The 13,909-nt window shown below is 44.0% G+C and overlaps 1 protein-coding gene across 3 annotated transcripts in view; it reads left to right on the top strand.

Annotated features, from left to right (window-relative positions):
* Window positions 1–355: 355 nt before the first annotated feature.
* The window catches only part of THOC3 (THO complex subunit 3), a 53,032-nt gene continuing 39,478 nt past the window's right edge, over window positions 356–13,909 (top strand). Inside the window, exons 1-6 of one of the 3 annotated variants that reach the window (XM_063604294.1) lie at window positions 366–1,426; window positions 2,141–2,297; window positions 4,286–4,490; window positions 7,868–8,029; window positions 8,151–8,251; window positions 9,165–9,377. In XM_063604294.1, the coding sequence (XP_063460364.1) occupies window positions 1,160–1,426; window positions 2,141–2,297; window positions 4,286–4,490; window positions 7,868–8,029; window positions 8,151–8,251; window positions 9,165–9,328 (1,056 nt within the window). In that variant the 5' untranslated portion in view covers window positions 366–1,159 and the 3' untranslated portion in view covers window positions 9,329–9,377. Of the gene's footprint in view, window positions 1,427–2,140; window positions 2,298–4,285; window positions 4,491–7,867; window positions 8,030–8,150; window positions 8,252–9,164; window positions 9,767–13,909 lie in introns of those variants that run through there. The other 2 variants (XM_003814023.4, XM_055112887.1) reach the window with 2 other exon arrangements.

Raw genomic sequence — 13,909 nt, 5'->3', positions numbered from 1 at the left:
TTTCACTCTATATCTTTTATTTTTATATTTACAATCATGTGCATGTAATACTGTTACAGGAAAAGGGTCCCAATCCAGACCCCAGGAGTGGGTTCTTGGATCTCACTCAGGAAAGAATTCAGGGCAAGTCCGCAGTGCAAAGTGAAAGCAAGTTTATTAAGAAAGTAAAGGGAATAAAAGAATGGCCACTCCATAGACAGAGCAGCCCCGAGGGCCGCTGGTTGCGCATTTTTATGGTTTTTCCTGATGATATGCTAAACAAGTGGTGGATTATTCATGCCTCCCTTTTTTAGACCGTGTAGGGTAACTTCCTGACGTTGCCATGGCATTTACAAACTGTCCGGGCACTGGTGGGAGTGTAGCAGTGAGGATGACCAGAGGTCACTCTCATCTCCATTTTGGTTTTGGTGGGTTTTGGCCGGTTCCTTTACTGCAACCTGTTTTATCATCAAGGTCTTTATGACCTGTATTTTGTGCTGACCTCCTATTTCATCCTGTGATTAGAATGCCTTAACAGTCTGGGAATGCAGTCCAGTAGGCTTAAGCCTCATTTTACCCAGTTCCTATTTAAGATAGAGTTGCTCTGGTTCACACGCCTCTGCCATTACCTTTTAAAAACAAAAAATCCATTTTTATTTAAAAAAAAAAAAAAACCTCCAGACCCCTTCTTAACACCTCTTCCCTCACTCCACACCCGCTAGCCCTTTTCATGGGACAAGCTCACCAGCTGGTCTTTCTCCAGCAAAAAGCCCAGGGCTTTCTGCTCTTAAGGGAGGGGACTAGGGATTAGGGAACAACCCCAGAAGAAAGGTGATGAGTTAACTGTTTAGAAGGTTAGTGTTGGTTCTTTTATTCGATTAAACAGGAATACACATATATCTACCAAAGAATAGGTAAGGGAGAAATAAGAACACTAAAAAAACTCGGAATCGTTAAGTGTGAAGCATATTTGGAGTTAAAAGAAGCAAATATTACTAAGTAAGCAGACGCGGGCACGCGCTGCATACCGGGATTTGTAGTCCCTTCCGGGGCGGGGTACAGCGCGCCTGCGCAGAGGGGGCCGTCGCTCTTCCGGGCGCATGCGTGCGGCAGCGGCGCCAGGACTGACTGCACCGTGGAGGCTGCTGCAGTGTTGTGAGTTGGAAGCTGGGAGCTCGGCATGGCGGTCCCCGCTGCAGCCATGGGGCCCTCGGCGTTGGGCCAGAGCGGCCCCGGCTCGATGGCCCCGTGGTGCTCAGTGAGCAGCGGCCCGTCGCGCTACGTGCTTGGGATGCAGGAGCTGTTCCGGGGCCACAGCAAGACGCGCGAGTTCCTGGCGCACAGCGCCAAGGTGCACTCGGTGGCCTGGAGTTGCGACGGGCGTCGCCTAGCCTCGGGGTCCTTCGACAAGACGGCCAGCGTCTTCTTGCTGGAGAAGGACCGGTTGGTGAGCTGCCGGGGCTCGGCTCAGGCTAGGGAGAGGGGCCGTGGTGAGGTGAGGTGCGGTAGTGGGAGAGCGAATGGGGGCGAACGGAGCCGCGGGGGTGAAAGGAGAGTGGGTTTGAGGGAAGGGGAAAGGGGGAGTGTGGAGATGAGGAGGGAGTAGGGAGAAGGTGGAGTGTGGGGGTGACGGGGTCGTGAGGGGTGAGGAGAGGAAGATTGGGGGCGTGTGAAGAGTGTGGAAGTAAGGAGGTTGGCGATGGCGGGTGAAGGTGAGGAGAGGGTGGATGGGACGGGGCTGCGATGGGAGCCTTACTCGTTTGGAGTCGAATCCTGTGCTGGTAAGAAGTGGCTAGGGGCTGTGGTGGTGGTGGTGGTGGTGGTGGTGGTGGTGGTGAGGAGGGCCCATTTGAAAGTCATAGGGCGTCCCGTGGGAATGAGCGGCCGGGTTAGGAACGTTGGTGGTAGAGTAAGGGTGGAAAACCAGGAGGGAGGAGAAGGCCAGGGAGGGCACAAAAGTAAGGGCATAGGTGTGGAAGCTGAGAAAAACAGTTCAGAAGGACTGCGGAGAAGAGAAGGGAGAAAGGGCTTGGAAGAACTGGATTCTGAATTACCCAGATCTTTACTGGTCCCAGCATACTTTGGTTTGAATAAGCTTATAAAGTTATATGCGGAGGCAGTTACATCTATGTGAAGTCACATCTGGATTCTGTTCTTTCAGGTCAAAGAAAACAATTATCGGGGACATGGGGATAGTGTGGACCAGCTTTGTTGGCATCCAAGTAATCCTGACCTATTTGTTACGGCATCCGGAGATAAAACCATTCGCATCTGGGATGTGAGGACTACAAAATGCATTGCCACTGTGAACACTAAAGGTGACTATTCAGAGAGAGGGCAATAGGAAGATAAGCTGTTTGGATTCATTCAACAACCATTTTCCGAATATCTTTTCTGTGCCTGGCACTCAGCTGTGTATGAGACATCCTGAGCTGAATAAGCGTTTCCAGCTCCAAGGACCTCCCCTACGGGGGGAAGACATATATTTACAAATAACATAGCAAGATATGGTTCATTTTATAATGGAGAGGTCTGCAAGGTGGATACCCAGAATAGAAATGAAAACAAAAGTCTGCCTAGGGGAGCCAGGGAAGGCCTCACCAAATTTGAGCAAACTTTTAGGGTAGCCATAGGAATTGAGTGGTCAGGGTGCTGTGGGTGGGGAATGGGGCATTTCCAGGAGGGAACAGCATGTGCAAAGGCATGGAGAATTTGGAAAATTCTGATGAGTTAGAATGGTTGAAACTTGGATGGTCTTGGTGATCTGGGAGAAAGTTGTGCAGTACATTTATAGGCTCTGTTGTAAGTATTGAGGCCGGTATTGTATGGGACTCTGAGTTTTCATTGATCGTAAGATGTTCCATTAGGAAAGAAAGTTAGTAAATAACTGTGATACACCCAAAATTTTGAAATGCTTTCTGATACATTTTAAGATACAGTATAGATACTAAAATGTGAGAAAATATGCGTTTTAGAATGGAAAAAGTTGGTGAGATTTTTAATTGATGTGTTCAGTGTGGGCCACTGGACTTTGTTGACAAGACTTATCTCTGGAGGCGGAATGGTGTGGTTTTTCCCCAAGTATACAGCTGCTGATCCATGAGTGATTCAGGTGATGCGTGGGTGAACATTAAAAACCAGTTTTGCAAATATCTTAATGTCTACTAGAAGAACTAGCACATAGAATTTATTATTCAGTTGAAGCTAAATTTATTTTATTTTTATTTTTGAGACAGGGTCTTGCCCTGTTACCCAGGATGGAGTACAGTGGCACAATATTGGCTCCCTGCAGCCTCCACCTGGGCTCAAGCCATCCTCCCACCTCAACCTCCTGAGTAGCTGGGACTACAGGCACATGCCACCATGCCTGGCTAATTTTTTGTAGAGACGGGTTTTGCCATATTGCCCAGGCTGATCTTGAACTCCTGGACTCAAGTGCTGCCTACCTTGGCCTCCCAAAGTGCTGGAATTACAGGCTTGAGCCTCCACAGCTGGCTGCTAAATTTATTTAAGTAAACTTTTTTGAATCAATTTTAAGAAAAATCTTGAATAAAGAAAAGTATAGTGTTTAATGGATAGGACAAAAATTGTGATGTTGGCATGTGAATGGCTGGAGTTGAGAAATGCTGGTGTAAGAGAAAAGGGGGCTTTGGGGTCAAATCTGGGTTTAAAGTCTTGGCTCGGCCGGGCGCGGTGGCTCACGCCTGTAATCCCAGCACTTTGGGAGGCCGAGGCGGGCAGATCACGAGGTCAGGAGATCGAGACCATCCTGGCTAACACGGTGAAACCCCGTCTCTACTAAAAATACAAAAAAATTAGCCTGGTGTGGTGGCAGGTGCCTGTAGTCCCAGCTACTCGGGAGGCTGAGGCGAGAGAATGGCGTGAACCCAGGAGGTGGAGCTTGCAGTGAGCCAAGATCACGCCACTGCACTCCAGCCTGGGCAACAAACAGAGTAAGACTCTGTCTCAAAAAAAAAAAAAAATCTTGGCTCTGTGACTTCATAGCTTTACACTTTGGCTTGTCGTCTTATCTCCTATTTCCTTCATCTATAAAATCTTATAGATTTTATAAATGGAGATAATAAAGTGTATGTTAGAGGAGTATTGTGAAGACCAAATGGGGAAATGTGTAGATGAAAGTTCTGGACTTATTGTTGAATCATAAGTGGTAGCTCCCTTCCATCGTCTAGGACTTTAATGAGTAAGCCCGGAAGAAAGCTCTGGTCTTCTTTCTAGGATAGTGCAATAAACTTGTGGAGGATTATGAGCAAACAGATTATCTTGCTGATTATGTCTGGGTTCCCAGGGGAGAACATTAATATCTGCTGGAGTCCTGATGGGCAGACCATTGCTGTAGGCAACAAGGATGATGTGGTGACCTTTATTGATGCCAAGACACACCGTTCCAAAGCAGAAGAGCAGTTCAAGTTCGAGGTCAACGAAATCTCCTGGAACAATGACAATAATATGTTCTTCCTGACAAATGGCAATGGTTGTATCAACATCCTCAGGTGAGGGGGTCTAGCTTAGGGGACTGTCATGTCTTTGTGCTGGGTGCTGTGTCAGATATGGAGATGAATTAGATGTGAGCCTATCCTGAAGGAGCTTAAAACACAAATAGAGAGAATCCTAACCTGTCTTAAGTACATTTGAGCTGTATATTTTATATACTTTATATTTTACTGAGTCCTCTGCCTCCAGGGTTCAAGCGATTCTCCTGCCTCAGCCTCCCAAGTAGCTGGGATTAGAGGCATGTGCCACCACACCCGGCTAATTTTGTATTTTTTGTAGTTTAGGGTTTCTCCATGTTGGTCAGGCTGGTCTCCAACTCCCGACCTCAGGTGATTAGCCCGACCTCTGGCTAATTCGTACTCTTAAAGTTTCAACTGAAATATCACTTTCCCTTCAGGGAAGCTCCCCCGCTACCCCAAGGTTAGAGGTAGGTTAGAGGCTTATTTTATATACTTTCTGTAGGAAGCACTTTTCTTTCTATATTGTAATTGCATGTTTATTTGCCTGTGTCTCCTGTTAGACTGTGAATTCCTTGATGGTAGGGATGGTGTTTGCCTTGTTTAGTGTTGAATCCCTAATGTCTAGTCCTGTACCTGCTCCACATAGTAGGATCTTAGTAAATATTTGTTCTGTAAATGAATGAAACTGTGGAGCTGAAATTCAGGTCTGTTCAATTCTAGCCTTCCACTATCCCAGGTGAACAATGCAAGACCAAGTGAGATAGGTTCTGTGAGTGGGAGGCCAGGAGTTTGCTGTGAAATTCCACGGAAAGAACATACATACTATATGGGGGGTTGAAGGAGGGAGCTTGTGAGCTTGATCTTGAAAGATGAGCAGAATTTTAAGAATAAGCAAAAGGGAACCACATAACTGACAAAGCAGGTGTGAGTGAGCGTGACTTATTTGGAGAGTGGTTAGGTCAGGGTTGTTGGGGGAGTGGTGGCAGATAAGGGAAATAAGAGAGGGCATGATAATGGGAAGATGAAGTCTAATTTGGGACCAGATTATAAAAGGCCTTTATTTTATGCTTAGTGTCTTGGGTTTTATTTTGTAGGCAATGGGGATTCTATAACTTTTTAAGAAAACCCTTTTTATTATAAAACACAGATATTGAAAACCACATAAAATAAATGTATAGCTTAATGAACTCTTATAGGCTTAACTCTTGTGCAACCCCGCCCAAGTTGAGAAGTACTTCTTTCCAGCCATCCCAGAAGTCCATCCAGGTGTTTTGTCCTAATTACAACTTCCTTCCACAAAAGCAAACACTATCCTGACTTTTATAGTGTTTCTTCATAGTTTATCTACCACATGTGCAGCCCATAGATACCCTAGTTTTGCTCATTAAAAAAAAAAAATTGATATGTCTTTTGTATCTCTTAAATTACTCAAAAGAAACTTCCAAAAACGTAGCTGTTGAAAAACCAGACTGTTAACCTGTGGAGATTCTCCCAATTTGGCTTTTGCTGATTCCATATGCTGTTTATGTGTTGGACTGTTGTGTAAAGAGATGCTGCTTCTCATCTGCGATTTGGTTACCCAGTAGTGTAGTTCATGTAGGGAAGGCAGGATAAAATTTTGATTCTGTTTGTCAGATAATGATTTTGTTTCCTGCTACCTCCAAAGATGAGCAGTTAGGTGTTTTTTTTTTAAAGAATCATTATGGGCTGATGTTTTTAAACATAGTTGGTGTGTTTCCATCTCTTGTAATTGTTACGCCTGTTGAAGCTCAAATTATCCCATCTTTGGCCAATAAGAACCTCTTCAAGTTGGTTCCTGAGACCTTTTTTGACATAATCCCATCGTCTTCTGTTTTTTTGCTCTCTGGTTTGATAAGATGTTCCAGGTTCATCTTGTGCATTTCTAGACCCAGACCTTTAATCAGAAAATTCTCCAAGAAGCCTTAACATTCTGGCTGGGTGCGGTGACTCACACCTGTAATCCCAGCACTTTGGCACTTTGGGAGGCCGAGGCGAGTGGATCACTTGAGACCTGGCAATCATAGAGAAACCCCGTCTCTACTCAAAATACAAAAATTAGCTGGGCGTGGTGACGCAGGTGTATATTCCCAGCTGCTTGGGAGACTGAGGCAGGAGAATCGCTTGAACCCGGGAGGCGGAGGTTGTAGTAAGTTTAGATTGCACCACTGCACTCCAGCATCCCGGGCGACTGAGTGAGATTCCACCTCAAAAAAAAAAAGGAGCCTTACATTCTTTTACTGAGAAATGATACTGAAGTTAGGAATGTTCATTACCGCTGGGTTGGCTTAGGAATTACATGTGTGTGTGTGTGTATATATATATATGTATGTGTATATATATATATGTATGTGTATATATATATATATATGTATGTGTATATATATATATGTATGTGTATATATATATATATATATATATTTAAAGATAAAATACCTTATGAATTCACATTGATAACTTGCAATCAAAATTGAGGACTCCAGGGATTTTACTAAACCTCTTCTATATTACAAATATATTTCTTTCCTCCCAAATTGAGTATTCTGGTTCTCAAGGGCACAGGGGATCATAGAATTAGAATATCCAATGGTTACTTATTACCTGTCTCCCATGGTAAACATATAGATGTCTCAGAACAACAATATTACTGCCGCTACCACCAATGTGATGACTTGAAACAAAAAATGTTTTTGGTTTTTGCATATGCTCTTTCCATTCTTCCCCCATTAAAAAAATAGTACTGTATGTTGTAAGCATGTGCAGATGTTACATATTATACCCTCTCTTTAAACCATGTATAGTTTTTGCAAGAAACTGTATATTCAGTGTTCAGCACCAGTCCTTATAAGTCTCTAGTCATTTTTTTAATTAAAGCTCATTCTTTAGTTAAGATTCCTCGGGAAGCGTTCATGGGAACATTATTCCTGGAGTTTTTATTACAACTTATTTACGTACTTCTAAAACTTACAGATTTTATAAAACGTTATTGTGCTTATTGTTTGTATCATTATATTTGAAATTCAGTTTTGCTGGATGTAAAAATCCTTGGCTCATTTTCTCGCTTGTGTATCTTTCTTAAATATGGTACTCCATTTTCTTTTGGCATTAAGTGTTGCTGTCAGAAAGCCCAATAATCTAATTTTCTTTTTCTTTAAAGTCCACTAATTTTGCTAGTCTCTGTCTCGATGTTGGTAACTTTGGTTCTGTAGTCTCAGGTATGTGTTGTGCTTTTTAAATAATGTAGTTCAAAATCTTTTTTTATTTCAGGAATGTTATCTTGACTGACAGTTCTTGGTGGTGGTCTATTATCTTTGCTTTTCTTTTTCATCGTCTCCTATTATTGTTTTAGCACCACAGTCCTCTTCTGCAGTTTGATCGCTGTCTGTCTTTTTTCTCAGCTACCCAGAACTGAAGCCTGTGCAGTCCATCAACGCCCATCCTTCCAACTGCATCTGTATCAAGTTTGACCCCATGGGGAAGTACTTTGCCACAGGAAGTGCAGATGCTTTGGTCAGCCTCTGGGATGTGGATGAGTTAGTGTGTGTTCGGTGCTTTTCCAGGTAAGTGACTCTATCAGCACATCCCTTGTTGGGTACATTAATTTTATTTCATTGTGAGTGACATTGTTCCCTCCTCTTACTTGGTAATTCTCTTGTCTCTTCTGTCCACTCTATATCATAGGCTGGATTGGCCTGTAAGAACCCTCAGTTTCAGCCATGATGGGAAAATGCTGGCGTCAGCATCGGAAGATCATTTTATTGACATTGCTGAAGTGGAGACAGGTAACTTCATGAGAATCTACCGTCTTTCACCTTTGGCAGTCAGGACTTCTCTTGTGATCTCATCTCTGCATGTGACTACTTCACCAGCATGATCATGAATGAATTTGTCTCCTTTAGACAAGTGTGTTTCTGTTTTGACTGTCACTGCCAGGTGGTGAGAAAGCAGAGAGTTAAGAAATAAACAGGCAGGTCTGAGGAAAGTGATTTAGAAAAATATTTTGATTTATTTAAACTTTAAACTACAGAGTAGAAGGAAGAAAAAAGCATCACTTGGGGTCCCACTCTCTAAATACCACCTGTTTTAAATGTTGTGATATATTTCTCTTTATCTTTTGCCTGTATATGAACTTGAAAAAATATTTTTTAAAATTTGAGGAATTATAAAGTTTTTGCTTTAAAAACAACAGAAGCTGGAAATAGAAAAATGGGAGGAGAGTATTCATTTTACGAAAGAATTTCCTCAGGTTTGTTTTTTAATGTTGCTTTATTGTTTTCGGAAATCTGTGACACTCTTCGTAAAAAGATTAAAACTGTATAGAAAACTTCAAAGAGGAAAGTAAAGAACTTGAAATTCCACTATGTAAAGAATGCCCCTGTTAGTCACGTTGTGGTGAACATTGTCCAGCATCCAGCCATGCAGATCCTTCATGTAACTGCATGTCCCTGTGACGCGGAGACACTTTCCTGCTTAGTGACCTGCTCTTGAGTTACCCACCTGTGCTCAGAACCTGCTCTGTCCTCCGCTGGCTTGTGGGCTCTCTGTGCCTGGGGGTTCTCTGTAAAATGAGGTAATAGTTGTATCTATCTCATGGGATTAGTAGGTGGATTAAACCAGTTAATACAGGTAAGTACTTAATGAATGTATCCTTCGTTTTGAACGTATTGATTGGTTTCTCTCTATTGTTTTCTATAGGGGACAAACTATGGGAGGTACAGTGTGAGTCTCCGACCTTCACAGTGGCGTGGCACCCCAAAAGGCCTCTGCTGGCATTTGCCTGTGATGACAAAGACGGCAAATATGACAGCAGCCGGGAAGCCGGAACTGTGAAGCTGTTTGGGCTTCCTAATGATTCTTGAGAGGAGGTTGTAGGGAGAGGAGGCCCCGGCAGAGGTCTTCCTTCATGTGGTTAGTTTGGTCTGTTCTCTCTGAGTTGGTGGGCACCCTAAATATTTGTAAGTTGGTATAAATTGTAAACGTCTCTGGTCAGGCTGCGCATTTCGTTCTTTTGCTTTGTCTGTGTATTAGCTCTTTCCATTCTTTGCCCCCAGCATGAGTTAACTCGTGTGGACTCTGCAGTGCGAGTAGTGACCCCAGCATACCTTGTCCTCTGGACCTCCTGTCTTCTCTGCTTCTGGGTGCATGGTAGACTTTGTGGCATTTGATACAACTTGGACAATACCTAGTTTGGAGGGAGGGGAATGGAAGGGCATGGAAGTTTTTTTAAATAATTAAAAAAATATATATATAATTTTGAGAATTGAGCATTTAATAAACTGACTTTTGTTATTATGGAACTTCTAAGACTTTTAAAATTATTATGTCCTTGAGTTGCAGTTTTGTATTTTTTTTTTTTTAATTTCAGAAAGAATTTAAATGTTGTAATTCTGTCATTTAATGTCCCAACAAAGAAGCCTTTGAAATATAGGGACAAAGCTAATTGAATGACCGAACTAAAATTTTGGCTCTGAGCTTCCTGGTGGCAAAGTGAAGAGGGGAGTAAGTCAGTTAGCTTTCTTATTGAAAAGAAAAACACTTATTGGTTCCTCATGGAAAGCAAAGCTTTATTAGTTCTTCCCTCTTAAAAAAAGGGCTTATGTTTGGGGGGGTTGTTACCTGAGAGCAGTAGTTTTTCATTATATTGTAATTTTCTTTGGTGTTAAAGCAAATATTGAGGCATATAGAAATAGTGTTGGTAGAAAATTTTGGAAAAAGATAAGCAAAAAGAAAAATTACACTCCTAGCACCAAGAGGTAACTGCTATTAGAATTTTGATGTATATCCTTCCAGAAGTTTTCTCGTGTCCATGTTTATGTATAAAAACATGTTTATCTTCATACATGAAGGGTAGACAAACCAAGTATGGCAAGATAAGTTAGGCAAGGTGCACAGCACCATGTTGGGGAGTATTATAAACACTCAACAAGTCTTAATAGACATTTGTAGTTACTGGGCATTCACTACATGCCTGCTACTATAAGGAACACTTTTATCAGCTGTTACTCAGTGTTTGCAGCAGCCTTCTGAGGTGGGTGTTATCACCATTTTACTACCTCAGGGAGTTTAAGTAACTCAGTGTTACTCATCAAGTGACTGTATTCAGATCTAGGTTTGTTTAAAGGCCCATGTGCCTTTGCTTGCAATGGGCTACTCTGTTTCTGCAAGTATTGCCATTCCCGCCTCACAGATGAATAAACCATGGCCATGAGAAGTCAACTGTTGGCCCATATTAGTGAGTGATGTGTTGAGCAGGTGCAGTAGTGTGCACAGTAGTGTTTGCAGTAGCGTTTCTCACCTTCCCTGATGAAGGGTCTTTTCAGTTGCAAACCAACTTGCCACCTTAGCGGCAGAAGTTGAGTGTTGTTCGTGTCACTGTGAGTAAATTTTGATGCATTATTTCTTGTTTTTGCAACCATCTGTCATTCCTGTGGTCTCTGCCATGTTTATATATTCCCTCTAGAACTGGTACCAGATGCTGAGGGTTTGGGCTACATCTTAATATCTGATTGATTCCCTCTTCCATCCTTGTGGATTTTTTTCTCCTCTGGGTTTATGTAAATTAGTGATCCACACGACCTGTCACTTAAACAAGAGGAAACTTTGCATTTAACTGGTGGGACACTTGTAGCAACAGGAAAACACACATCCATGAGCAAAGAGTCCCAGTGTGTGTGAGTTTTTGCAGACTGTCAAGGTCTTGATGACACTTGGCTTTGAAGTACTGGAGGAGTTCAAAGGTGGGCCCATCCTGGGGAAATGACATGTGTCTCAGACCCGGGGCCCCTTTGGTTTGAGTGCATTTTCTAGTTCTGCAGAGCTGGAAGGATGCCATTCAGAGTCACAGCTGGCCATTTATTATTTGGTCTGTCGAGGCATTTTCTGCAGTTGCTACTACACACATCAGCAAGTCAGGAGTGAGTGGGGAGGTCAGCTACGAGCTAGATTTTAGTTGGCAGGGAGAGTCTAGGATTTGCTGCACTTGTTCGCACACACACTTACTCATCATGTGCCCAAACAGACTGCAGTATCCACATACCAATGACCCACTGTTGTGTTGGCTGGAATGACAAGTCAGACTGATAGGTAGTGAAGTTTGTAGTATCATCTCTTTTGCTGAGATCCTGGTATTTGGATGGCGTGAGATCCAGAGTAGGATGAGCCATACCACATGGGAAGCTTGTGAAGTGTATGTGCCATGTTGTTCCCCACACCTTAACCTGTGTGGGTGGGAGGCTGAGCAGCTGGAGTCCTGGGAGAGGGTCCTGTGTGGGGATGGGAGGCTGGTGCAGGGAGTCCTGGCCAGAGGCAGGTGGATCCAAGGAAGGGGCTAAGCCCAGAGCAGGCTCCTAGGAGGTCTTGCAGGGGTGGGGGGTGTAGGGGCTGGGGGAGGGAAGACAGAGAGAATCTGGTTGGGGTGCGATGTGATGTGTGGGTTGGCTCAGTTTAGAGTGGCCAGGAATGGGGTAGAAATGTCCTTGAGCCCTTTCCTGTTTGAAAGAGGTATTCTACTCCCTAAGGGTTTTAGTTACACAAAGGACCATGAACTGTCTTCCTGCTTTGGAAGGAAAAAAGCCCATAGACAGATGTAAAAGGTAATTCCTCTCTTCAGGAAGAGAGTAGAGGTTGAATAGAGTGTGTTGCGGACTCAGAGATACCTAGATGTAGGTGAGGCGTTGCATTCTTTTCTCTCTCTGACGCGGTGGTGCAGTGGAAGTAACACTGGCTTCATAACTTGGGCAGAAGCAGATTTGAAGCTGGCTCCAGCAGTGGTTTATCTGAACCCACTTTGCTCATCCATTAAGTGGAGACAGTGAATCCCCTTCTCCTTGGGTCGTTAGGAAGATTAAACAAGATACAGCCTGTACAGTGTCTAGCACAGCACCTGGCACAAGGGAGGTGCTTAATAAGCCTTCCCCTTGCTTGAGGTGGAGGAGCTCCTAGCGAGAGCATGGAGACCTGTCACTGGTCTGTCATCCTTCTCAGCTCCAGTGCCGCCACCAAGCGAGCAACGTTCATCATTCCAGAGTGAGTGCTGTGAAGGGAGGATATGGATCCATCACACCCCAGGCGCAGTGGGAGGTTCAGAGGAGAAATATGAGATCTGCTTTCCGTTTGCAGTCAGTTTGGGCGCATGATGGATAAGTGTGTGTGTGTGAACAAGTGGAGCATAACTCAGACTGCACAGCAGTGGGTGAAGGAGGAGGGGGGCAAAGCTCCTGTTAACTGAGGCTACTGGGAAAGGGTCGTATGGGGAGGGGGTGGCCTCAATGCAGGCTTTCGGTAGAGCAGAGGTGAGTGCAGGACAGGGGACAGGTGGGGGGGCGTTGCTGCAGCTTGGAGCCAAGCCAAGGTGTGGCCGTCAGTGTCCTGGACGTGAAGATGGTCAGGGGCAGTAGGAGATGGCGCTGGAGGGAAGAGGGAGGGAGGGGTGTCTGGTTCTGAGTGGTTTCAGTTTGGACTGGCTGGTAGTGTGGCTGGGTGAGTAGGTAAGAGACGGATATACCTGGGTTCAGATCCTTTCCTGCCATTGCTAACAGGGAGACTTTAGCCAAATTACTTCACCTCCATGATTTTGCTTGTCTTTAAGATGTGCCTGATGGTAATGTGACTTAGGAGGGTTCAATGAGTTGCTGTGTGTAAATGCCTGGCACACTGTGGGTGTGCAGGAAACAGCAGCTCTTGTTACCTAGGTGCTAATACCATACGCGTGTGCCGTATAACCTCCCTACCTTAGGAAGGGGTTTTCAGTGTCCCCTGGGCTCATCACATTGTCTAAAAGGGAGGGATATAGCGTTGTAAAGAAGATACTGTAGCCTTGAAAAGAGGATGGGATTTGGAGAAAATGAATATTTGACAATTATTTTTTATCACCCATTTGTAGAGCTAAGGCCATTTAACTTTCAGGAACACTAAACTGGAAACTATTCAGCCAATATTTATACAGATTTACTAACAGTTTACATGTTTGGGATGGTTAGTGATGCAGAGCCGTAAGTTGTTGAATTTTAAGACATCCGGCAAGAGGCATAAGTCATTCAGTTTTAAGACATCTGGCATCTCACTCTTTTATGACTTACAAGAAGCAGACCTGCTTGTGAAAACATGCCCACCTGACCAGCAGCGTCAGTGACAGAGTCACCGGGTACAACTTGCCCGCTGTCAGGGACCACTGGGGCACCATAGATCTACCAAGAACAAGTTGATAAATTTACATTTCCTGTTACCTTCCTGATAAGGTTACTGGAATACAGGTCAGGGAATGGTGCGGATGCAGCAAGGAATCTGTCCGGTCATCTCGGGATGTCCTTGAGGACCAAAGGAAATCTGGGCTGGCACAGGTTGATTTGTAGCTGGTCATCAACTGTACCCCGAAGGGGGATTACAGTCAGCTTCGAGAATATCTGCTCTCCTGAAGTATCACGGTTGAGTTCAGGTTGAGG

This window comes from Pan paniscus, chromosome 4 (assembly GCF_029289425.2).
Source record: "Pan paniscus chromosome 4, NHGRI_mPanPan1-v2.0_pri, whole genome shotgun sequence".
Taxonomy (NCBI): domain Eukaryota; kingdom Metazoa; phylum Chordata; class Mammalia; order Primates; family Hominidae; genus Pan; species Pan paniscus.
This window is presented reverse-complemented; position numbering and strand designations above follow the sequence as displayed.